The following is a 24,578-nucleotide window of genomic DNA, read 5'->3' on the forward strand; positions in this document are numbered from 1 at the left end:
ACCTGGAAAGACTTATATGAACCGATACAAAGTGAGGTGAACAGAACCAGAACATTGTACACAGCAACAGCAAAACTAGACGAGGAAGAATTGTGAAGGACTTAGCTCTTCTCCACAATACATGATCCGAGACAATCCCACGGGACTAATGAAGCCGAGTATCCATTGAATCCAGACGGAAACATGCCATTTTCCCACTTTCTTGGGCAACTTTTTTTTTTTTAAAGTCTTCTTCCACAAAATGACTAATAAGGAAACGTCTTATATAACTATCCATGTGTAACCTAAATCTGATTGCTTACATTCTTAGGAAGGGTGGGAATGGAAAGGGAGAAGGGGATAGAACTTTTAAAAAAAATTTTAATTAGAAAAAATAAAATAATGGAGATACAAAAGAAAAATGTTGATTGGTCGACTTGTTGATTGATTAAAGGGCATAAGAGTTGCAGCTTTGGGGGCACCCTTTGAGATTAGGACAGGCCAGCCAAGTGATTCCATGAGAATGGAAGGGCCCAAGCAGAGGAGAAGTCCAAGAGAACGAGGAGAGAGAGATGGAGACAGAGGAGCAGGGCCTTGGCCCCCAGGGAGCTCAGAGTGCAGGGTGTAGACGCATACTCACCAGCACTACCTCAGAACACCGTCCGAAGGCGCTGTCGTGGGACCAGGTCTGACCGGGCTCTGGGGAGCGGTCTCCCTTGCGGTGCAGCTTCAGGCCCACCGTGTGGTGCCCCATGGTATTCAGAAGCTGTGTCACCTCACCCGACTGCAGATTGTCAAAGTAGATGGTGGCCCCCACAATCTGGTCCCCTGAAGCAGAAGGTACAAGAAATGTGGCCAAGAACTGCTGGGGCTGGGGGAGTTAGAGATCTTCTCTCCCTCTTTCCTGCTTACCCACCCACCCCCACATCTCATCCTGCTCCATCCCCTCCCCAGGAGCAGCCATCCCTTACCCTCCTTGACCACGCCAGTGCGTGCCGCAGGGGAATTCTGCACGACTTGCTGCACAAAGACGCCATCATCTGTCTGCTCAATGGTTAGGCCATGGGAACCGCTGCCCTGCCAGTTGGGCAAGAGCAGCTCCCTTGTGGGCTCTTCTTCCTTCTCCATCTACAACATCAATGAGGTTAGACAGGGTGATTACAACAAAGATTAAATGGCTTTCCTGGATAAGAGTTCAAGTTCCCTTCAATAAGCATTTATTAAGCACCTACTGTGTGAAAGGCACTGTGTAGGGTGCTGGGAATACAAAGACAAAAATAAACGTGTTCCCACCCTCAGGGAGCTTCTGTTCTCCTGATTCAGGAACCCTCCCTCCACACCAGGAGATGTGACAATTCTCATATGATATTAGGATCTCAAAATTTAGAACTGGAAGAAGTATGGCATAATGGATAGAGAGCTGACCTCAAACTCTAGAAAGGTCTGGGTTCAAATTCTGACCTTCTGATACCTACTGGTTGTTTGACTCTGGACAAATCATTTGACTTCTAAATGTACTAGACAACTAAGACCAAAAATTGAAAAGGCAGTGACTGACCTGCATTGGGAGAAAGAATTGTCTCTTGGAGTTCCCTAAAGCAAGGGAATTGCAGGGCTGATGGCCATCCCTATCCCTATGGAACTTCAGAGACCATCTAGTCCAACCCAATCATTTTACAGATGAGGAAACTGAGGCCCATAAGGACACATGTAACCTGTGTGCCTCTAGGACAACGAGCTTCTCTTTCTGTCCAAGACCCCATACTCCACAATGCCAAGTCAGCATGCACCACCAGCCCTCTCCAGTTTTTTCCCAACCATCTAGCTTACCAACCTTTTACAGAATTTATTTGGGAGCGAAAGCCTTGCCAGGAACCCGCCCCTCCTTCTGCTTTTGCACTTTCTCTTCTTCCTCTCACTCTTCGGGAATCTCCTTCCCACCTCCTTAGCCTGTAAGAAAAATTGACGAGGTTAACATTTGTGGATAAAAGTCAAGAGATCTAGGTTTGAACCACGCCTTCTCTCAGACATTTATTAGGTGTCACCAGCCCTCTCAGAGCTCAATTTCCCTATCTGTGAAATAGGTATAATGCCTATACTACAGGGTAGTTGCAAGCAAAGGCTTTCTTTGTTTTCTTTTGCTTTTTCCCCCAAAATTATAATGCTACAGAAATGGAAATTATTATTATTTTCTGGACTCTTCTTCAACAAGATGTCTCCAATCAGCCAATCATAAAGCTTTTATTAGGCACCTAGCCCATACCAGAAAGTACGCTAGATACCGGAGATAGGAAAACAAAAATGTCTTCAAAGAGTTTCTATTTCGAGAGGAAAGAAGGGAAACGAGCATGTACATAGGTAAATATAATGTATAAAAATATATCATATATAATTATATTTTACATAACATATAGCATGGTGTAGAAAGTATATTCATATATTATGGATAACATAGTATATATTTAATATAAACATTTGTGTATGTGTATATATATGTATATGAATATAAATAAACATATATGTAATTAATATAAGGTAATTTGGAGAGAAGGCATCAACAATGAGGGGGAATCAGGAAAGCCCTTAGATGAAAGGTGGTACTTGAGCAGAAAACTGAAGGAATCAAGAATTCTAAGAGTCGGTGGGAAGGGAGAGCATTCTGGGAAAGGCCAAAGACGGCATCGGGCATGGGCATGGGAGATGGAGTGTCTTGTGTGAGGGACAGAGAGAAGGCCAGCGTGACGAGATCATAGTTTATAGAGAAGGGTCATGTATAATAATGATAATGCTAGCAAAGAGGACCAGGGCCAGGCCCAGGCTTCTTTTAAGTACTGAGGAGAGCCGTTTATATTTGACTCTAGGTCGAAAGAACCAGAAATATCAGGCTTGGCCAGCCCAGCCCAAAGAGCTACATGGGTCCTGCCTTCCCCAAACCAGTACAGATCCAGGATCACCTCTCAGTTCAAGGCTGATCGGGGACAGACCCTATCAACACTACGGGAGATCCTTATTGGATTGCAGACAATATCGGCTCTGTCCTCCTCTCCTCAGGCTCTGGCTCATCATTCAGAAGTCCCACCCAAGACAATTCCAAAAGACTCACGAGGGAAATTGCCATCCATATCCAGAAAAAGAACTATGGAGGCTGAATACAGAGCAGAGCATACTGTTTCCAAATTTGGTTTTTCTTTCTTGTTTTTCACGGCTTTTCCCTTTTGTTCTTTCCCAATGTGACTAATAGGGAAATATAGTTAACATGAACGTACACGTCTAACCCATATCCGATTGTTTGCCATCTTGGGGAAGGGGGATAGGAGGGAGAAAAAGGTGGAATTCAACATTTTATACAAAAATTAATGAAGGCTGAAAACTCTCTTGGCACGTAATTAGGGGGGAAATAAAATATTATTTCCAAAAATGACAACCCAGAGGTTCAATCTAGGTTGGACGGGATAAAACATTGGACTCGGTGTCAGTAAGACCCAGGTGGGGATTCTCCTGCCAACACTTGCTGATGGGCTAGTGCCATCGGGCACACCATTTAACCGGCCTCCACCTTGGCTCCCTCGTCTAAGAGCCTTCCTAGCTCTCCCCTTATATCCCTTAATCCTGGGGCTCAGTTTTCTTTTCTGCTGAATGAGGAAGCCAAGCTCAGTGACCTTCCAGCTCTAAACAGAGGCTGCTTTGAGCACTAGGAGCACCGACCACCAAGACCCAGAAGGGTCCCAGTCTAACCAGCGCTCTTGGGACTAGGAATGACCCATAGTTGGCCTGAATTCCTCAGGGGCCACAGACAGAGACAAACAGCAACGTCTGACTCAGATGCACTGAGGCAGATCCCAGCAGGCTCCCCGCATTGGGCAATGAGCCAGTGGTCTCCACCCCCACCCCCATCCCTACTGTGATGACAGACAAAGCCTCCATCAAACCAGAGGCAAGATAAACTGTGGGTTGACGGAATGCCTCAGTGATAGATGGGCAGGATCCAGAGCCCCAAGGGATGTCAGAAAACTTCGGTTCAAGTCCCAGATTCGCCACCTTATCATTCTGTGACTTTCTGAAAGTCACGTGCCTCAACTTCCCCATCTGTAGGGTGAAAGGGATGGACTCAAAAACCGGATCCTGGCTTTGGAGCTGTTAGGACCAACTAGCCTGACTCCCTCACTTCACAAAGAAGCACACAGGTGCAATTAAGTAGCAGAGCCAGGATTTATTTCCTCTAACCATTAATCAAGAGAAAAATGGGTATCGAGGTAAGTTGAAGCTCCCATCATTGTAAGTCATGGCTCCTTGAGGAAAAAATACTGCCTTTCCCCCTTACATCTCCAATATACCTCATCCCGGGCAACTGGCAGATGGCAGCTATAGCAGCATGTGTGGAAAGAGCATTGTCAGCCGGCATTTTCTGACTCTTTAAAGAAGTGAGAGATTATGGATGGGGAGACTGTGTATAATGTGGGAATTTTTCAGTGGGTGATTTATTTTAATCTTTTTTATTTCTTTTTTACAGGAAATAGTTTTCTGGGAAAGGGGGTAGCTATAATCAGAAATGCTGATGATGTAAAAACAAAAAATGCAAATTTAAAAGAGAAAATCTGGATTCAAATTGTGAGCTCTTAGACTCCTCAGAAAGTCTTCTGACTTAGCGGTGGGGACTCTAAGAAAGTCACTTCCACTCTACCAGACTTCCTCCACTGGCCAGCCTCCATCACAGAGCCACTGTGAGGGCCTTTGTCCAATGGGGCAGCACTCCGGTAAGACGCCAAGCGCCCCATCCAGCTGATCATGATTAAAGGCCCTGAGAGGTCATGGAGGCCCATCCCCTCATAAGGAAGAGGCCTGGGAGCTGAATCCAATCCCAGCATCTCAGAATCCTGATTCCTGAACAGCATCGCAAGGGGAATCCCCGAGAGGGAGAAATGGAGAAAAGAAAGCCTACACACACACACACACACACACACACACACACACACACACACACACACACACGACACCTTTTAAAAACAGCCCAGGTGATCGACAGGTAGAAGGTGAGCTGACTGTTCCCACCAGGTGACTGAGGGAACCTGCCCAAATACAGGAAAGAAGGAAAGAAAGAAAGAAAGAATGAAAGAAGGAAGGAAGGAAGGAAGGAAGGAAGGAAGGAAGGAAGGAAGGAAGGAAGGAAGGAAGGAAGGAAGGAAGGAAGGAAGGAAGGAAGGAAGGAAGGAAGGAAGGAAGGAAGGAAGGAAGGAAGGAAGGAAGGAAGGAAGGAAGGAAGGAAGGAAGGAAGGAAGGAAGGAAGGAAGGAAGGAAGGAAGGAAGGAAGGAAAGAAAGGAGGAAGGAAAGAAAGGAGGAAGGAAAGGAGGGAGGGAGGAAGGAGACCCAAATAACAGGTTGGCTGAAAGTTGACCTCTGAAGCCAAGGAACTGGAAAGGGGGCCCACACCTGAGCGGCTCCCCACGGAGCTAGAACCTGCCCTGGGACTGGGGACTGCCTGCCCAGCGCATATCCACTCTCTCAGACCCTTTGCTCCAAAGGATGCTGAGTTAGTCAATGAGGGGGGAGGGGGGAAAGGGATTAGGAAGGGAGGGGGAGGGAGAAGCAGGAAGAGAGAAAAAAGGGGAGGGAGGGAGGGAAGGAGAGAGATAGAGATAGAGGAGAAAGTGCCCTCATTCGCCCACATCTCTGCCCCACCCTCCTCCCTCCTTCCCCCATGAGTCACAGCAGCCATCCCAGTTCTAGACAAGCAAGGGTCACACCTGAAATGTAATCACCGGGGCCGTTTGGGGGGGCTAAGGTCCACGGGGGAGGAGGGGTGGGTCACTGCCATTGCTGCTCTGGCCAGAACCACCTGGAAGCGGCTCCCCTCCCCCTCCCCACGGGCCCTCCAGACCGGGCCCAGAACTCGGAGGCCGCATCGTTGTGCTGGAGGCCACAGGTTGGCTCTGGCGGAGCTCCCCTGTCATGGCTGCCAACGATCCAGCCGTCCCTCCGCCCGATGGGGCAGAGCTGGCCCGAGGACAGGTGGGCACCCTGAGGGCCTTCTGGGAGTGGGCCGGGGGGAATGGCCATGGGTCTGGTTCAGCAGCCAAGAGGATCCGAATTCTAATCCGGGCTCGGAGCTCAGAGGCCCCGGCCCAAGTGCAAGCTTGCTCCGCCTCCAGTGGCCAATTCCACCGTGGGCTCCCATTCCAAAGTTTCTCCCCACCCCCACTCAGGCCTGCCCCGCCCCAGCCAGGGCTCCCAACCCAGAGGGAGGGGCCGGAGGACCCCCACGGGAAAGCCCCTGACGTAGCCAACGTGTTCTTGAAGGCAGAATTTAGAAAAAGGGCACGAGAAAATGGGCAGAGGCAGGAAGTCCAGGGAGGGAGGCGCCATGTTAGCTGTGGGGAGGGAATGCAGAGGCCCGGGGCCTGCAGAAGAGGCCCGTGTTAAGAACCTGAGCAGCCCGGGCTGAAACTACCTCAGAGTATGGGGGGGCGGGGGCAGGGGGGAGAACAAGGTGGGACTCGGGGTTCTGGAGGGCGATGGTGAAAACTCTCTGCGTGTATTTGGAAAAATAAAAAGCTGCCATTAGGAAAACAAAACACTGGGCACACTGCCTGGCACACGGTGGATACTTAGCAAATGCTCGTTCCCTTCCAAAAAAAAAGAGCCTCAGGAGAGCCTCACACCCGGGGACTGCTAAAAACCCAGGGCAACATCTATGGCTACGGCCTGAGGGGGAGGGGGGGCATCGCCCCCCATGCAGAGGGCCAGGCCCGGAGCCGGCAGACGGGGGCCAGGCTCTTCCCCCTCAGGCACTGCGCCACCTCCCCCACAAGACCTTTCCTGACAACCCAACAGTGGCCCCCTCCCCCTGCCCCACCCCCAGTTTGGATTTCTCATCTGTGAACATGGCGTTCCCTGCCGCCCTCCCCAGCTCGCGAGGAGCTTCCAGAGATCAGGGACTGTTTTTATTTTGATCTAGGTATCCCTGGCACCTCAAGCAGCGCTGGCTCATAGGAAGAAGCGCATAATAAATGTTTGATGAATGAATGAATGAATGAATGAATGAATGAATGAATGAATGAATGAATGACTGCCGAAGGGAAAGGAGCAGAAGGGATTTGCTGGAGAGAAAGCGTTAGAAAATAGTGATCTCCAAAGGGGGACTCTCCTCTCCCCCTCCCCCCTCCACTGGTCCAAGCAAAGTCCTTAGGGCGCAGCGTGGACAGAGGTGCTGACGAGGGAGCCCCAAGACCCAAGCTAGAGCCAGGAACGTGTTTCCAGCAGAGAGGGCTGCTGGGCAGATGGGAACATCTGGATCTCACCTTGAGAAAGAGAGCAGAGCTAAGGGGAACCACCACCCACAGCACAGAGACACACCCAGGAAGGGAATTCACACGCGCGTGCACGTGGGTGCAAGGCCAGAGAAGGGCCCTTGTGCCCCAACCTCCCCGTGCCCAGGGAAGAGAGGACTTAAAATGCAGCCGATTAGAAACCCACGCCCTGCTCTCAGAGGAGGAAGCCAGGTCCAGAAAGGGAAAGGGAGGGGCTTTGTCCCTGGCCCAAAACACTCTGAATCTCTCTTGTCTCAGTCTCTCTTCCTGTCTCTTTTTTTCCCTGTCTCTGTCTCTTTCTCTTTTTCTCTGTGTGTGTCTCGGTCTCCCATCTCTGACTCTCTCTCTCTCTCTTTTAAACCAGGCCCAGAAAGGGAAAGGGAAGGGCCTTGTCCAGAATCCCAAAACACTCTGAATCTCTGTCTGTCTCTGTGTGTGTTTTTCTCTCTCTCTATCTCTGTCTCTGTCCCCTCTTTCCCTTCTGTCTCTCCTTTCTTTTCTGTCTCTCCCTCTTACTTTTCCCCTCTGGGCCTCCATTCCTCACTTCTGTGTTCCTCTTTGCATGGGTGTCCCAAGAATGTCCCAATTTCCCTTCAGGTAAACCTCTTTTCCTGTCTCTGTGGAAGTCTTTGTGTCTCTTGGTGGGTGGGGGATGAGGAATGGGGCCGTTATCGCTTTGTTCTCCTGTGGGCTGATGTCTGATATGTGCAAAGGGGAAAGAACATTCTGTGTCTCTCTGGGTCTCTGTGCATGTGTGTGTGTGCGTGTGTGTGTGTGTGCGTGTGTGAACAAACTGGTTTGACATTGGGGGAGCAGACAGAAAGACATAGAAACAGCTAAAAAAAAAAAAAAAAGAAGGGAATAGAGAGGGAGGAAGAGAAAGAGGGAAAGAAAGAGAAGAGGCAATCCACAAAGATGGCCAAAGGGACAGAGCCCTAGAAGGGAGAAGAACCCTTGTCCCAGAGGGAGAGGGACAGGGGAGACAGCCGGCACCCACGGGGGGACACAGACAAGAGAAAGAGCAAGTGCCAGAGAAATGCATGCAGAAAACCCTCATGCACACACACAGACGTACAAACACATGACCCCCACATCAACAAATCTACCCCGTTCTTTTAGAGATGAGGAAACTGCAGGCAGCGGGGGGAGGGCCTGCCCAGCTAATGAGGAGGTGCCAGGGTAGTCAGCCCAGCCTAGCCGGTATTCTGGCCGGGGGCAAAGCCCGTGGCCTGGCCAGTGTGGCAGGGAGAACTCCAGCTTGGGAACAATCCCGGCTGAGCCCCTCCGGGCCGGCCCCATGCAGATCTCATGCAGAGAGGTCTCTACCTCTCCCCTAGCTGGGCTGCCCTGTCCCTCCCTGTCCACACCAGGCCGGACTGAATGGCAGCTTGGGTCCCTCCCATCTCCCAGCTTCCACGGCCACCTCTAGAGAGTCACCGAGCCCCTGGTAAGCCCTGCAAGGAAGGGTGTCAAACGTCTCATTGAAGGAAGAGACTGTGGTGCAGAGAGGGCAGAGATTGGCCCGGCCTCACACAGCTTGTCTGGGCCAGAGCCGGAGTTTTAATCCAGAGTTCTCCTGGGCCCAAGTGCAGCCTTCTTTCCAACACTCTCCAGTGCAGGGCCCATGCCCACCCACAGAGCCAGGCAGAGCTCTTTCTAACTTGCCCTTCCCAGTCTTCTTACAGCTCCAACCCCTCTTTGTAACCCCATGTACTTTCTGGTCCAGCCTGTACTTTTTGGCTGTCCTGGGCATTCTCCCTAGCCAGCCCCTAGACCGGAGGCTCGCCCTCCTCCCCTCAGACCACTGACGCCTCCCTCTTCTCCTTCAAGGTGCAACTAAAATTCAGCTTTTCCTGGCTCCCCTTAATTCTAGCACCTGCCCTCCACTGATTATTTCCAATTAATGCTGTAGGGAGTTTGTTTGGACACAATTGTTTATGGTTTGTTTCATCCGTTAGACTGTGATTTCCCGAGAGCTGGGACTTTACCCGCCTTTATATCCCCAGCTCCTGGCCCATGGTTCTTAATGAATGTTTATTCACACACACACTTGGGAGACACAAGATCAGAGGGAGAAAAGGAGAAAGAAAGAAAGAATCACATACAGAAATAGACATTTGAAAAGAGAACATTGTGGTGTGCGCGTATGTGTGTGTGTGTGTGTGTGTGTGTGTGTGTGTGTAAACAGAATATCTGCTGGTTTAATATGCAGGGGGAGACAGAGAGACATAGAGACAGAGCTGAGAAAAAGGAAAAGAAGGGAATAGAGACAGAGAGAGAGGAAGAGAAAGAAGGAAAGAAAGAGAAGAAACAATCCCATTAAGATGGCGGCACATAGAAAAATCAGAATTGAGATGTACACAAGAATCCTGGGAGATTGGACAGGTCTCAGAAGGAAAAAAGCATAGGGTATTCCAAGAAGTACCGGAAAGAAGGCGGCACAGGTCCTGGCCCTTACAAATTCGGGCTACGGAGAGCAGCCCCATCTGGTCCAGCTGGTGGGAGTGGTGCAGGGCAGAGAGAAATGGGCAAGGCCCGGAAAATCTGTCCCACTGCCTCCACAATCCAGGTGCTGATGGGTTGGCAATCTTTCAGATCCAAAGCCAAGCTAGAACTATGGAACCCTCCCCCCAAGGAAAGGCTGGAAGGTGTCCCCAACATTCCTGAGCCGACCTCAAATGTCAGTTCAGAGAACAAGATGCAGGACTTTTAAAAAATATCTGTGCACTATGTTCACTGCTTTTTTCTGGGTTTGTTTTTGTCCTGTGGTTTTTTTTTCCCCTTTTGTTCTGATTTTTCCCTCAGTGTGATACATAAAGAAATGTGTGTTTTAAAAGTTAATACACATGTATAATCAAAAAATAAATAAATAAATGAATGAATAAGTAAATAAATAGATAAATAAAAGCTAAAAAATAATTTAAAAAATAAAAACATCCATTCAGAGCTTTTAGGAAACTGGAGCAACGAGCCAGACCCCTGACCCCAACCTGACATCAAAAATGATCATAATTATTACATTATCATTATCATCATCCCTCACATATCGATATGCCGTTTGCATGGCGCTTTCTGCCTGATGACATCGGAGAATAAACGGTGCCAGTTGTTTTCATTCTGATAGAAAACCTCAGCCAGAGAGAGGTTCAGCAACAGCCTAGGGCCACACGGCTAGGGTAGGGAGAGTCAGGATCTTTTTCTGAGATCATGTCCAAGGCTTACGTTTCACAGGACCCAGTGGGCTTCCAGGTTCTCCCTGGACCCCAGCAGGCAAAACCAGGAAAATGCCCAAATCCAGGGATCTGAGGAATTCCCACCATAGGGCTTGGAGTCGGACCCCTGCCCCACTGATGGAATCCAGTTAGCACACATTTTCCACAAGAGCTGGATTCAAATTGTGGCTCGACCACCCATCACTTGTGCAAGGCAGCCACAGCAGCCACGTGGACTGATGGGCCACCTTGCTGGGATTCAGTTTCCAAATCTGTAAAATAGTGTGTTACCTGGAATCAGGCCAACTCAACTTCCCAAGTCCAAATCTGACCTCAGATACCTACTGGCTGTGTGACCCTGGGCAAGTCACTTAATCCTGTTTGCCTCAGTTTCCCCATCAGTAAAATAATGTATTAGAGCTAGATATCATTTAAGGTTTCTCCCAGCTTGATTTTAAATCCTAAGGTCCAGACCAGTACCAGATGTGAATGGCTATGGGATGAGGCAAAGAGATCATAGGGCATTCACCTTTGCTCCAAGTCCTTAGAGAAACGAGCCCCAAGGGGAGATGCTTAATCTGGGGCTAAGGAGATAAGAACTTCTGAGATCTTATGACCCTATAAGGACCCTGGACTCCTTCAGACAGAATGAAAGTTTCCTGAGGCAGGGACTGTCACTTTCGCCTTTGGATTCCCGGCATTGGGCAGAATATCTGCCACCAGGGAGGAGCTTGTTGATTGAATACTTGTTGATTGAAAGACTGATTGCTGGCAGGCATTCTACAGGTATGTCAACTTTCCCTTTGGAGACAACACCATCCCAATGGTGATACCTGGCTGTGTTTTTCCAGTTTACAATGGTAGGAGGATCTGACAAGCCTCCAACCCAAAGGAGGTCAGTGCCCTGGCGAGCCGTCAAGGAGGAGAGCCAACGCTTACAGTGGGGATGGAAAACCAGGCCTCTGATCCAAGACAGGCCCTCACCACCATGCCACAGGAAGGTGGAGGGCAGGGAAGGGACGGGGCTTTAGGAGACCCTACCCGGGGGCTAAGGTGGCAGGTTTAAATCAGAAGGGCCCTTGGAGATCACTGTACAGATGAGGAACCCCAAGCCAGAGAAGGGAAGGAACAAAGGCAAGGCATATGGCTGCTAAGTGCCCAGACTGGCATTTATGGACCAGCCACAAAGCCTTCCGTTTCTGCACTGCTTTTGTGTGCTCATAAAGACTCCGTACCTTCACGTGGGCATAAAGCACATGCATTTTCCCAAGGGCACTTTCCTCCCTTACATCTATGTCCATTCTATGACCGCTCTGATATCCACATCTGCCAAGTAGCCCCCAGCTTTTGTAGCAAATCTCAATGCCAGAAATGACTGCAACCTGCTCTGTGGGCTCTCCGTTCCTGGAGGTACTGATTAAGCAGCTACTTTCTGCTCAAAGGCTTGGGGGAAAAGCGTGCTTCCCACTCTTGGTGGTCTCCACCTCCCCTCGTGTCCCTGCTAGCTTGGTCTCCCCCTCCCCGCATGTCCCTGTCAGTTTGGTCCCCCACGGCCCGGCTATGCCAGCTTTTTCCTTGCTGTTGAGACCCACCATTCTGGTTCCTCTCCTTCCCCGCCCTAGGGGACTGAAACAACTGGGCCTGCCCACAGCTCACACTGGGGAGGAAGTTTTCTACCCTCCCAGCCTTTCTGGGTTCTCCCCCTTCCCTTCCCTTCCCACAGGCCTTCCCAGACACCTTGCTCCACACCTACTTCCCCCAGGGGGTCACCAGCTAGTGGGCTCCACCTCCCCCCCACCCCCTGGCGGCTCTGTTCCCTCGCCTTTCTCACTTCTGCCCTGGCTCACTGTGAAACTCCAAGAAGGCCCTGGCAGCAGGAGAGCCGACAGTCCCCCCTGGCTGCCTCTCTTTGGCACAGGAGTCTCACCACGTTCACAGCCTTCACTACTGAACCTTTGCCAGTGGGGAATTCTCCAGTTCATGTCGTTTTTAGAGCATCATTGCCTTCAGGACCTGTAGCTCCTCGGTGACAGTGATGCTCTAAAAGTGATCTTTCTGTGGGGGTTCCCCGAGACCCTGCACCTCGTCCCGAGACCCTGACTGCCATGCCAAGTGCCAGCCCAGCGGCGGTCCCAAAGTGCCAGGATCCCAGCTGGAGGGACCAGCCCTGACCCCCCTGACCACAGAGACGCCCCTTAGACTTCTGGGCCAGGACACATCACCTCCACCAAGATCCTCCATGAGGATCAGCTCTGGGCACTTCCCCTTCCCTAGATCCTCCACTCTGGCTCCGGGGACCCAGAGGACGCCCCGCCCCACCGGCCCCGGACACAGCACACTCTGGCACACGGACCGCCACCCTGGAGGGGCCACACGGGCCAGCCAGGGCCGACCAGCACAAAGTGCAAGGACACACACACTTGCTTCCCACACAGGACGTGTGACTCATCCCCTGCTACATGGTGACACACTAAACAAGTTACACAAGGGAGCAACAGTTACACAGAACGCAGATACTAAGTAACAGCCGGACAGCCACACAGAGGAGATACAATGTAGCCATTTGGCTGGGCCCAGCCCCTCCCACTTGGGTAGATTGAAAGCTGAGCATCCAATGGGAGGCCAGCAAGTCTCCCCTCTGTAAAAAAAAAAAAAAAAAAAAAAAACACGGGAGCACTAGATTCATCCATTTCTAAGCTCCCTCCCATCTCTTACATTCCATGTTCTATGTTCTACATTCTAAGCTCCCAGCTCTGATGAACCATGTTCTAAGTCACTGACATTCTTCAGAAATTCCTTCTTACTTCCTGTGTTCTAAGACTGGCATTCATTGTTCTAAGCCCCCTCCCAGCTCTGACACTCCACGTTCTAAGGTTCTGATGGTTCATGTTCTAGAGTAGAAGCTTCCTCCCACTTCTTGCATTCTAAGAAGCTGACATTCTTCCTTCTATAGTCTAAGTTCTCTCCCAGCTGTGACAGTAGACCTACACACTTTTGTTTTTTAATTTTATTGCATTTATTTTTAATACCACTTTGATTTCCAAATCCGGAACTCCCTCTCTCTCACCTATCAAGCCATTCCTTCCAAGAACAAAGGGAAAAGGAGGGAGGGGAACGATTCACCAAAACCAACCTAACATATACCCACATCGAAGAGCATATGTAATATTCTGCACCTGTTGTCCCCCACCTCTGCAAAAAAAAAAAAAAAAAAAAAAAAAAAAAAAAAAAAAAAGGGAAGAGCATTTTTCCATATATTCCCCTATCCTAAGAGTCTGCCATGTTCTAAGCTCCCTGCCGTTCCTACGTTCTGTGACATGCATTCGATATTCCTCCGACTGGCCGAGGCCGGCCCGATATTCCATGGTTCCTGAGTCTGATGGGTTCCACGCCATCCCCAGGCCCTCACAGTTCCTGCCCCACGCCCACCAGGTGGCTGGCTGAGCATGTCCTCAGCCTCCTACACAGGAGGCACGCCCAGCCTCTCCAGCTGTAGCCTCATGCACACAGAGTCAAAAACTGCACAATGAACATGATATCCACATGCTCGTTCCCCTCCATAAAGAAGGAGCTGGAGGGGGAGGGGTCCCCGCCCCGCTTTCCTGTCCCCCACTTGCCCAAATCCCGTGTGCAGGCCAGGGTCCTATAATCAGAGAGTTCTGGCTTCTCCCAGCAAGAGGAAGGGGAAGCAGAGGGGACAGAAGACGCCACGAGGTTTGAATGAATCAGCCCCAGGAGATCCCATCTAAGTCCTGATTGGGACTTCTCTGGCTCCCTAAGGCGGCTCCCATGGCCCGGGGAGGGTGAGAGCCCCGCCCAGCACCCCACACCCCCCTCCGCCCCCACAGCCTCACTCCAACCACTCCAACCAGCTCCTCCGGCTCAGGGTGGGGCCCTCCCTCTGCCAAGTTCAGCCATTTCAGATCTGGGCTGTGGGTGCCCATCTGTTAACCCTGGGCACCGACATCCCCTGCCCTGGCTGCTGACAAACCTGCCCCCTCCTGCTCCCCTCCAAGGCCACCCCGGGCTCCGCTTTCGAAACGCCATGGAGCCAGTGATAAATAAAGCCCCCCTGCCGGCTTCTCTCCGGCCCCCAGAGCCCACAATCGTTCCCTGCACCCCCAAACCCTTCTGAACATTCAGTTCTGTGGAAAAGGCAATTTCCCAGGGATGTGGGCCCTGCTCGTCCTCCTGCCAGCCCATGACCTCCATCCACCACTTAGGGAGTCTCGGAGCCCCAGAAACAGAGGGAGACTGAGGTGGGGGAGGAGGAGGAGACCATGTTCCTGATCATGACTGGGATCACAAAGTAGAAGAACACTTCAAGCACACAAAAGGCTCCATGACACCCCAGGAGGTAAATGACAGAACTATCCCCGTGCCCACTTCCCCAGGGTAAGACGAGGCTCAGAGTGATGCTGATCTTCCTGTGGGTCACAGTGCTGAGATGCCAGCTCCCTGCACCCTCCCATGGACAGTCCCCAGTTCTGCCCCCCCCCCAGATCCCCAGCCCCTCCACCTGTCACGGCCCCAACTCCCCTCCCTTCCTCTCTTATTCCACCCCTCTACGCTGTGTAACATCTGAGACTCAGTTTTCTCATCTCTAAAATGGTTCGGATTCAACTAAATGGCTTCAGAGATTCCTTCCCAGATCTGGGGTTCTAGGGCCCCACAATCCCGAGCCATCGCTCCTCAGTTTCCCAGAGCTTCCATTTCCTAAAGTTCCGATCAATCAATTCATCGACAAGTATCCATGAAATGCCCAACACGGAGGATCAAATATAAGGACTTAAAGCTCCGCACTTGCAGCCTCTCCACAGGGGCGCGATGGCTGAGGGGGGGTTCCCTCTGTCAACTCCCCAAGGCTCCCCCTAGTTCCATATGCCGTCTGCGCTTATTTCCCCCAGAGCAGAGGGCAGAGGAGGGAGAAGATGGTGCTGAAATGGGAGGAGTATCTGAGGATTTAAAAGAGAAGAGGAGCCTGGAGCTCATTTGACAGATGGGTAAACTGAGGCGCAAAAGTGGGCCAATGTCAGCAAATCCTAAATAGAAGAGAGGGTCTCTCTGGCTGGAGTCCCAGGCTCCTTCTGGGGCAGCATCTGCACTTCATTTCGGGCGAGGACTCGGTGCTGGATTCCCGAACCCCACCCCGTTGGGCAGAAGAGAACGGGAAGGAAGCTTCCCCTCCTGCCCGAGGGGAAGTGAGGGCCACGCCCAGGCCCAGCCTCAGGGATCTCCCTCGTGGACATGGGAGGTGGGGGGGTGCAGGAAGCAGAGAGGGAACAGAACTCTTCCCTTTGGGCCAATCGGGACGGGGAAGGGTTTGGAGGCTAATCTCCTCTCTAAGGAAAGGGGGGAGTCTTCCCGCAGTCCGCAGTCACCCCCCAACCCTCGGGCAGTAACAGCGCACACCCCAAAATCGGAGCAGCGCTGACGAACTCCCCCCCACGCACAATCGGAGCAGCGCTGACGAACTCCCCCCCCCCACGCACACGCGCGCACACAGAAGCATCCCCGGGGACCCGGCCGCCTCTGCCTCGGACATCCTCCCGGGACCCGCACACACCCACCCGCCGCGGGCCTCGCTGGAGCTCAGCCCGCCCTGCCCCCCGCGCCCCCAGCACCTCAGCCACGGGGCGCCGCACCCGCCCGCCAGGCCCGGGCTCCCTGCCCCGCCGGGGGTCCCGCCCGCCCGCCAGCGCCCTCCCCGCGTGGGGAATCCTTACATAACGCTCGGCCCGCCGCAGGGCTGCGTTCCAGCTCCCCGCTGCCTCCTGCCCGGCCCCCAAGGAGAAGCGGGCACCCCGGGAGGCGCGCGGAGGGGCAGGGCGGCCTCCCCGTCTCCCCCGGCCCCCCTCCCCGTTTGTGCCCCCTCTCCTCTCCTCTCCTCCCCGAATTTCTGGTTTGAATTAGTCATTGGCTCCAGCCGCCACATTCCTCAGGCTGCTGGCTGGGGGCCAGCTTTGGGGTGGGGGCGATCACCGCCCCGACGGGTTTTGGGGGGAGCGGAGGGGGGCTCCGCTGCACACTGCAGACTGCCTGCCCCCTGGCCGAAATCTCCCCCGATATCCCGTCTCTCCCCGCCCCTTCTCTGCCCCCCCCCCACACACACACACGCTGGGACCTTGCAAACTTCCAACTCCCGCTGGAGGGAACCGCGGGGAAATGGGAGCTTTCTGGCCCGGACCGGAGGGGGTAAGAGCAGGGTGGGGCAGCGAGAGGGAGGGCGCGGGAGCGGGAGAGGGCCGGGGACCGGCGGGGTGTGGCCGCCCCAGCTGGTGCAGCGAGACCAGAGTTAGGGGATGGGGGATGCGGGAGGGGGGCAGGACGCGGGAGGGGCGCCGGGGAGGGAGGGCGCGAGGCGGGGGCGCTGCCTCGGAAACTTGTCTGCTGTAAACACCGGCCTAAAGGGGGACGGCGGGCGGGGCTTGGGAGGGGGCGCCCGGGGACGACCCCGGGACCCAATGGGGGTGAGGAAGGCTGGGGCGGCGGGGGCTGCGGAGCTGGGAGGGGGGCCCGGCCGGGGAGGAGGGAGGGGGGAAGCCAGGCGAGAGCCGAGCGGACAACTTTCCCAACTTTGCAGAACCCACGCCCAGATTGGAGCAGAACTGGGGGGCGGGGAGCGGGGCGCTCCCGGGCGAGGCGACGCTCCGCCGCTTCCAGAGCCTCGCAAACTGCGCCCCGAATCCCAGCGCGTCCCGAGCGCTTCTGCCGACTTGCAAACAATCCCGAGGCCGCGCGACCCTGACCGCGCCCCCAAATTAGAAAGCGCCCAGCCACAGACCACCCGGCCCGAGGGTCTCTCCAAATCTGCGGCTCCCCCCAAGTGCACCCTCAAACCTGCAAGCGCCAGCCGGCCCGTCAGAGGGCACCCACTGCGTCCGGCGCGAGCCCCGGCCCCCGAGCCCCGGCCCCCCGAGCCCCGGCCCCCGATCTCCGGCCCCCCGAGCCCCGGCCCCCGATCTCCGGCGCCCGCTCCCCAGACCGCTGTCCCCGGCCCCTACCTGTGAGCTCAGCCCCAGGTCTCGGCCATGCCCGGCTGGCGAGGCTGGCGACTGGGGCGGGGGGGACTCCCGGGGCGGGGCGGGTCCGGGCAGGCGGCGGTGCGGTCCCCGCGGCGGAGCAGCTCCGAGTGGCCGGGCCCCAGCGCGCGGAGGCGGCTCTTGTAACTCCGGGCGGGCGGGTCTGCCCCTTCCGAGCCTCCGCGGTGGGAGCGAGAGGGCGGGGCCGGGCGGGGCCGCGCGGGGCGGGCTGAGCTCGGGGCCTGGGCAGGGGGGACGTGGGGGAGCGGGGCCGCGCCGGGGGCGGGGAGGGGCGGTCCTCGGGAAGCGGGGGGCCGGCCAGCGGGGGACGGGGCGCCTGCAGGGAAAGCCTAAGAAAAGTTGGCGCGCCTGACACGGATCCGCCACTTGCCCCTCCCGGGACGTACCCCTCGAATTTGTCCTGGGTGGGCCTTTGTTTCCACGAAATTCCTAACGCGCCTCCCAATAATTCACCTCTGAAATCGCGTTAGGAACCCCTCTCACAGAGGGGGAAACTGAGTCCCACAAAAGTTCTGCAGCGCCTGGGAAGTCCGACGGTGATTCAGAGGCCAAGGGTCATCAAAGTGCCCAGATTTCCAGCCATGAGGCACCTGAGAGGCCAGCCAGGCCGGCCCATTTTTATAGATCAGGAAACTGAGTCCCAAAGGTGTGTTGTGCCGCGGGCACAAGGTCCCCAGGTTATAAGTGACAGAGTTAGAGAGTGGAATCCAGTCCTGTGTCCGGTGCCCACCCAGTCCCGCCCCCACCTGGCCCCCAGCACCTTCCATTCAGGTCTGCAGATGGTAATCCCTACTGCTAAGTGACAGGTCAAGGAGTGTGGCCTCCAACCTTCCCACACTCTTCTTGCAGGCACCGGGCAGAGAATGCCAACCAGATGGAAGCCCCGCCCTCTAGGGGGCCCCACTAGGGAGGGCAGAAATCTCTCACCACTGGGGGGGCAGAAATCTCCCACCACTGGGAGGGGGGCACAAATCTCCCTCCAATGGGGGCCAGAAATCTCCCACCACTGGAAGGGGGCAGAAATCTCTCACCACTGGGAGGGGGGCACAAATCTCTCACCACTGGGAGGGGGGCACAAATCTCTCACCACTGGGAGGGGGGCACAAATCTCCCTCCAATGGGGGGGCAGAAATCTCCCACCACTGGAAGGGGGCAGAAATCTCTCACCACTGGGAGGGGGGCAGAAATCTCCCTCCAATGGGGGGGCAGAAATCTCCCACCACTGGGAGGGGGGCACAAATCTCCCTCCAATGGGGGGGCAGAAATCTCCCACCACTGGAAGGGGGCAGAAATCTCTCACCACTGGGGGGGCACAAATCTCTCACCACTGGGAGGGGGGCACAAATCTCTCACCACTGGGAGTGGGGGCACAAATCTCCCTCCACTGGGGGGGCAGAAATCTCCCACCACTGGGAGGGGGGCAGAAATCTCCCACCACTGGGGGGGCAGAAATCTCCCACCACTGGGAGGGGGGCAGAAATCTCCCACCACTGGGAGGGGGCACAAATCTCCCTCCAATGGTGGGGGCAGAAATCCTCCCCCCCCTCAGTGCTCTTGAGGATTTCCCTGACCTCTCCTCCAAAAAAACAGGCTCTGGGACATCCTGCTCCCCCCCCCAGAGGAAAGGGACCCCCATCTCTTCAAATCCCCTGTACCCCTTCAAATACCCCGTGCTAAGGCCAGGATTTCAAGTGGAAGTGCAGACTCCCCTTGGAGAATGTCTGTCCCTGGGCAGGAGGCCCAGCCTCCCTGTGTCCCTCTCCATCCTCATTCCCCGGGTCCTCCTCCCCTAGGAGGACGCAGAAGCTTCAAGTTTACAACCATTTCCCACAACCTCTGAGAGCAACTTGAGAGTTTTATGAAACGTTTAATGATGGCGTTCCCGAGTTCCCTGCAGCAGCAGCAGCAGCAGCAGCAGCAGCAGCACCCCTCCCTGCAGCCCGCCCCCCTCCTTCTCCCCCATTCATTCTTTGTCTTCCGCGTCTCCCACCAGAAGCGGCCTCCTTTCTCGGGCAGGATCCGGTAGGGTGCCAGCCTTTGGACCCCGAGGGGGCGAACGTCCCGAATGTTGGGGACGTCCCAAGAGGCACCATCCCCGGCCTCCGAAATGGCCGTGAGTGGGTTAGAGCTAGGGGCAGGCTCAAGCCCCTGAAATGACAAACATGTTTACAAGCTAAAAATACCCAGCAGCCAGCCATGCCGCCAGCCGCAGCGGTTGTGTCCGAGGTCCAGTTACCGGCACACATTTGGGACAGGGGAGGGGGAGGGGGAGGCAGGAGGCGGGCAAGGGGAAGGACAGACAGGAAAGGGAACACACTGTCTCACACACACACACTTACATGTGTGTCTCTGTGCCCAGGCCGCAGGCAGGCACACAACTAGCATGGCGACAGTGGCTAACAGATGGACAGATCCAGGACTCCACCTGAATGGAGTGGAATATGGAAGGAGCTAGGCCCAGGGTCAGAAAAACCCCCATCCAAATGTGACTTCAGAGTCTTACTAGCAGAGTGATCTTGGAAAAGTCATTTGAATCTCTTTGCCTCAGTTTACTCATCTGTAAAAAGGAAATAATAACAGTACTCATCTTGAAGGGCTGTTGGGAGACTCCTAATTCTGTTCCTTGATTGTAAAGCTCTTAGCTGAGCTGCCACAAAGAAAGCACTGTGTCCTCGTTAGCTATTCTTGTAAAGCTTCTCTCCTCCCCCTGAGTTTCTGCTTTGCAGGTGTATCTGTACTTTAAGGAAGTTGCCTGAAAATTTAGATTTACCCAAAAGATAAGCTCCACTCCTAGAGAGCAGGACCCAGCCCTTTTTTTTTTTTTTTTCTATTTCCTGCAGAACATGGCCCATGGGAGAGCCTCAATAAGTCCCTGCTGAAGCCAATGGAAAGGAATGTACCCTGTGGAGCCCCCATCGAAGGATCACCATGTTCAGTTCCCAGTGGCACAGTTTAGGAAGGACATTGATAAGCTGGAACGAGTCCAGAGCAGGGTGGCCCGGATGGCAGAGGGCCACACGAGGACTGGGATGGGGAGGCCTGGAGAGCAGCTGACTTGGGTAGGTCCAATTCATTGTCTTCCAGTCTTCCGTGGGTTTTCATTCAGGAATTAAACTCCGTTCTATCTCAGAAGACAGAATTAGGAACCAAAAATAATAAGTCACATTTCTTTACTTGGTGCTTTTTCTGTTCCTCTCCAGGATGGGATGTCTCCTAGGACCCGTTTACAACCCAATGCTGTTTACTATCTTTACAAAAGGACTTTTTTTTTTTCCTTTACAAAATAATGAAGGATTTAAAAGTGGAACAAATCCTACAAATAGGATTTTCAAATGGAAGGAACATCCTCATTCCAAACATTAAAAAATCCTAGGAGGGAGGCGCTTTTATGATACCCATTTTACAGACGAGGAAACTGTGATCCAAAGAAATTCGGTGATTTGCTCAGGGTCGAGCAGACCACGAGGTGTCTGAAGTCAGATTCAAGCCCATATTTCACCTTATTCATTTCCTTATTCCTTAAACCTTGCTAGAGTGTATAGAGGTTGTGTAGGGTAGAGGCTGGTTTGGACTGGATGGAAGGAAAACTCCCTAACAAGTAGAGCTCTGCCAGAGTGAACCTTTGGCCCCAGGGGGTGATGGGCACCCTCCCCGATCTTCCAACAAGGGCTGGGAGACCATTTGTCAGGGGAGTAGTACAGGGAGTTCTAGATCCGGTAAGGGTTGGAAAATATTCCTCACTAATGGATCAACAAGCATTTATTAAGTGTCTACTGCGTGCCAGGTACTGAGAACATAGACCAAAGAAAACAAAAAAGCAGCAAGTCTCTATCCCGAAGAGGCTGGGATTCCACTGCAGGAGATAACAGGTATATATACACCATTGCAGGCCAATTCCACACAAAATAAATATGTGGGATGCCGGAGGGAGGGCGGAGACCCCGGCAGCCACTGAGAGATAAAAGGCTTGGGGAAGAAGTTAACACTTAAGCTGAATCTTGAGGGAAACCAGGGATTCCACAAGGCCGAGATAAGGAAGCAAGCATTCCAAGCACGAAGGCCGGGAGATCCAGGTGGAGTGGAACAGCAAACAGGCCGCACTGACAGGCCCTGTGATGGTGGGGGTCAGGGGAGCCACACGCAATGCAAGTTCTGTCACCCTCTAGGCTGAGGCGCTCCTCCTGTCCAATCGCTGCCTCGGTTTCCTTCTCTGTTCCGGCCTCCAAAGTTCCTTCCACCTTCAAATCCTATTTGAAGCAAGGCTTCTCAGTAAAGAAAATAATCTTTTGGAAGGGAGTAAGTGGGGTGGCAGGAAGGAAGATAGAGGAGAAGGAGAAATCAAGTCCCAAAACCTCCAAGGAATTTAGAGAAAGCAAATAGGCCAGGAATGTCTTGAATCCAGCGGCTTTCCCAGGACACCTCAGCTGGGCTGATTGATGCCCCAAATGTCAGAAAGGTCTCTGCTGAGTAAAGAAAGCCGGCCCTGGGTAAACAGGGAAGATTGGGGGTGGCGTGGGGCCTCAGGGGGGAGAGCAGGCCGAGCGCAAGGGAAGGAGAAGGTGGAAAGCGACCAGTGTCACGCTTCGCGCAGCCCTCCGTGAGGAGAGGGCCAGTCCAGACCCTGCTTATCTCTGCCTCTGTTTATTCTGGCCACCCTGTTGGTACAGAGGCCTGGCCAAGAGAGGCCAGTTTTTAGAACGGAGCAGGGGTCATTCCCTATGTAACCGAGGGAGGCAAGCTCATGGGATCCAAGGCTTGAGAGCTGGAAGGCAGTTTTAGAGAACTCAGGAAATTCGGGGCTTCTTCTCAGCTTGACTGGGATTCCCCAGAGTTCTTTTACAGTGGGGGGCGGTGCAGAGAAGGGAAGCAGGGACTGTAAGCACCAAAGTTAGGAGTCAAACAACGTTTTGGAGTTCCCATTCCCAGAGGCACAGTCCCTGTCCTTAAACACCCACACCCACATGCACATGCATGTATATGTGTCACAAAACACGTGTATACACAGATGTGCACATAATGCACAGAGCATATACACACATGTACATGTGTCCATGCATGTGTCACAAAGCATATGTATACACAGGTATACATAATGCACATGAGCATATAGAACATATAGAACAATCTACATTACACAAACCTGCATTAGGTGTACATGTACTCGTCACATATGTACACATATACACATGGTGTGCCTATATACATTGCGCAGGTACACGTGTGTGCTTATACACATATGATGCTGTGTGCATGTGCACATGTACACAAATAAATCTACAAACACACATAAGCCCACCTGAGCACATAGAAATGAACAGGACCTCAGGGATCTAATCCAGCTGAGACCCAGAGGTGGGGTAATGCCCCAAGTGACCCAGATTTAAGCTTCAGAGGCAGAAGATTTAAACCCACGTTCTCTAAGTGCGAAGCTTGTGGGACATCCTGTTCAGCATCCCATCTGTTGTCTTTCAGAGTGTCCAACTCCCATTAGACTTTGAAGTCCCGGGGAGCAGGGATCCGTCTGGTCACTCTCTGTAGCTCCACTGCCGAGCATAGTGGCTGGCACATAATAGGAACTTAATAAATGCTAGTTGACTAACTTAAGTGACTTTATTTTTAAGAGCTTTCTGAGGGGCAGGCGTGGATGTTCACTTTTAAGGCGATTCAGAATTTGAGTGCGTCTTGGCTGGTTGCATGATTTTAGGCAAAAGCACTTAACATCCCTGGGACTCAGTTTCCCCATCCAAAAAAATGGGGATGATAATACTTACTCTACTTAATTTGCAGAGTTGTAAGGAAAAATTTTAATGTCTGAAGGCATGGTGAAAGCTCAGCTCAATTATTATAATTATAACCATTCCTCCACTCATGTTCTCTGATGCATCTTGGGGAAGTGGAGGGGATCCTGAGCTCCCAAAAGCCATCACAGTGGAAGCTAAGCTCTGGTAGGCCCAGCTATGGATGTCGGTCATCCAAGAACAGCCTCACAAAGATCAGAGCCACTTAAGCTCGAGTTATAGAGAGAGTAGGGGTCTGTTCCATGAAATCTAATTATGTAGAATTATAATCATGGTTAACCCTGCTCCCATCCTCACCTACTTTCAGTCTGTGGCAAACAGATGCAAGGTTGCCCCACCCTGCAGGTCTTTCCTCTTCTAGATCTTTGAACCTTCCCGGCCTCCTCAAAGTCCCTTGGAGACTCAAGGCTCTAGAAAAACAGAAAAATCATTTTTGTCAACAAGAACTTGACTTTGGAAGCTGTTGGAGGTTGTCTCCACAATCTCAAGATGAGCCCAGCTATAGATGCTATGGCAACCACTAAAAACTCATATGTCAAGACTTTTAAGAGCACCATAGTGGGATGACTACAATGAGGTGAATGGAAAGTACAGCGACCACAAAAAAATCAAAAAGGAATGTTTCAAAATTACCAAGGACAAGCTTGGCAGCCCCCCAAAAAGATGTGCAAAAACACTTCCACCACACCTTGGCAGAGCTAGGGGAGGGACCCTCGGGCGGAGAGCAGTAAATCCATTGTCAGCTTTTTTTTTTTTTTTCAATATATTCATCAATTTTGCTGATTTTTCCCCCTCTTCTTTTTTTAATCATTGTTATAAGGGACAAGGGGGGAGGAATATTGAGATAAATTGAGATGATACATTGAGAAGACATAAATAAAAGTATATTTCAAACAAAAGGAATGAGTGTGATATAAAAAAAGAGGGTTCAGGAATAGGGAGGTTCTAGTCCTTTGTCATGTCCTCCAATCTGGCTGGAACAGATCTGAAGGGAATCCTCGTAAGTTCTGGGGTATCACAGAGATTCCACTGGAGATTGTCCAGAGGGCAAAAACCAAGATGTGGAATGACCTTGAGTCAAGATCATGTGAAGATGAATTAAAGGAATTGGGATGTCTAGCTTAAGGAAGAAAAGATGGTCGGACGGTGGGATGTGAGAGCCATGTTCGAAGCCTTGCAAGGTTTCCAAGAAGAAGGATTTCTAACCATGAGAGCCTTCTGGAAATGGAATGGATAGAAAG

The 24,578-nt window shown here is 52.7% G+C and overlaps 1 protein-coding gene and 1 long non-coding RNA gene across 2 annotated transcripts in view; one reads left to right on the plus strand and one right to left on the minus strand.

Annotated features, from left to right (window-relative positions):
- AHNAK (AHNAK nucleoprotein) overlaps positions 1-17,653 on the minus strand; it is a 37,264-nt gene extending 19,611 nt beyond the window's left edge. The window contains exons 1-4 of the mRNA XM_074274306.1: positions 17,501-17,653; positions 1,814-1,929; positions 951-1,107; positions 620-807 (exon numbers count right to left, since the gene is read on the minus strand). Of these exons, the coding sequence (XP_074130407.1) occupies positions 620-807; positions 951-1,107 (345 nt within the window). The 5' untranslated portion in view covers positions 1,814-1,929; positions 17,501-17,653. The remainder of the gene's footprint in view (positions 1-619; positions 808-950; positions 1,108-1,813; positions 1,930-17,500) is intronic.
- LOC141546468 (uncharacterized) lies at positions 16,531-24,236 on the plus strand. Its single transcript, XR_012483310.1, has 3 exons — positions 16,531-16,691; positions 20,380-20,598; positions 20,740-24,236. It is a non-coding gene; the product is annotated as an uncharacterized LOC141546468 (long non-coding RNA).
- Positions 24,237-24,578: the final 342 nt, after the last annotated feature.

The sequence above is a fragment of the Sminthopsis crassicaudata genome, chromosome 6, assembly GCF_048593235.1.
Source record: "Sminthopsis crassicaudata isolate SCR6 chromosome 6, ASM4859323v1, whole genome shotgun sequence".
NCBI classification, from domain to species: Eukaryota; Metazoa; Chordata; class Mammalia; order Dasyuromorphia; family Dasyuridae; genus Sminthopsis; species Sminthopsis crassicaudata.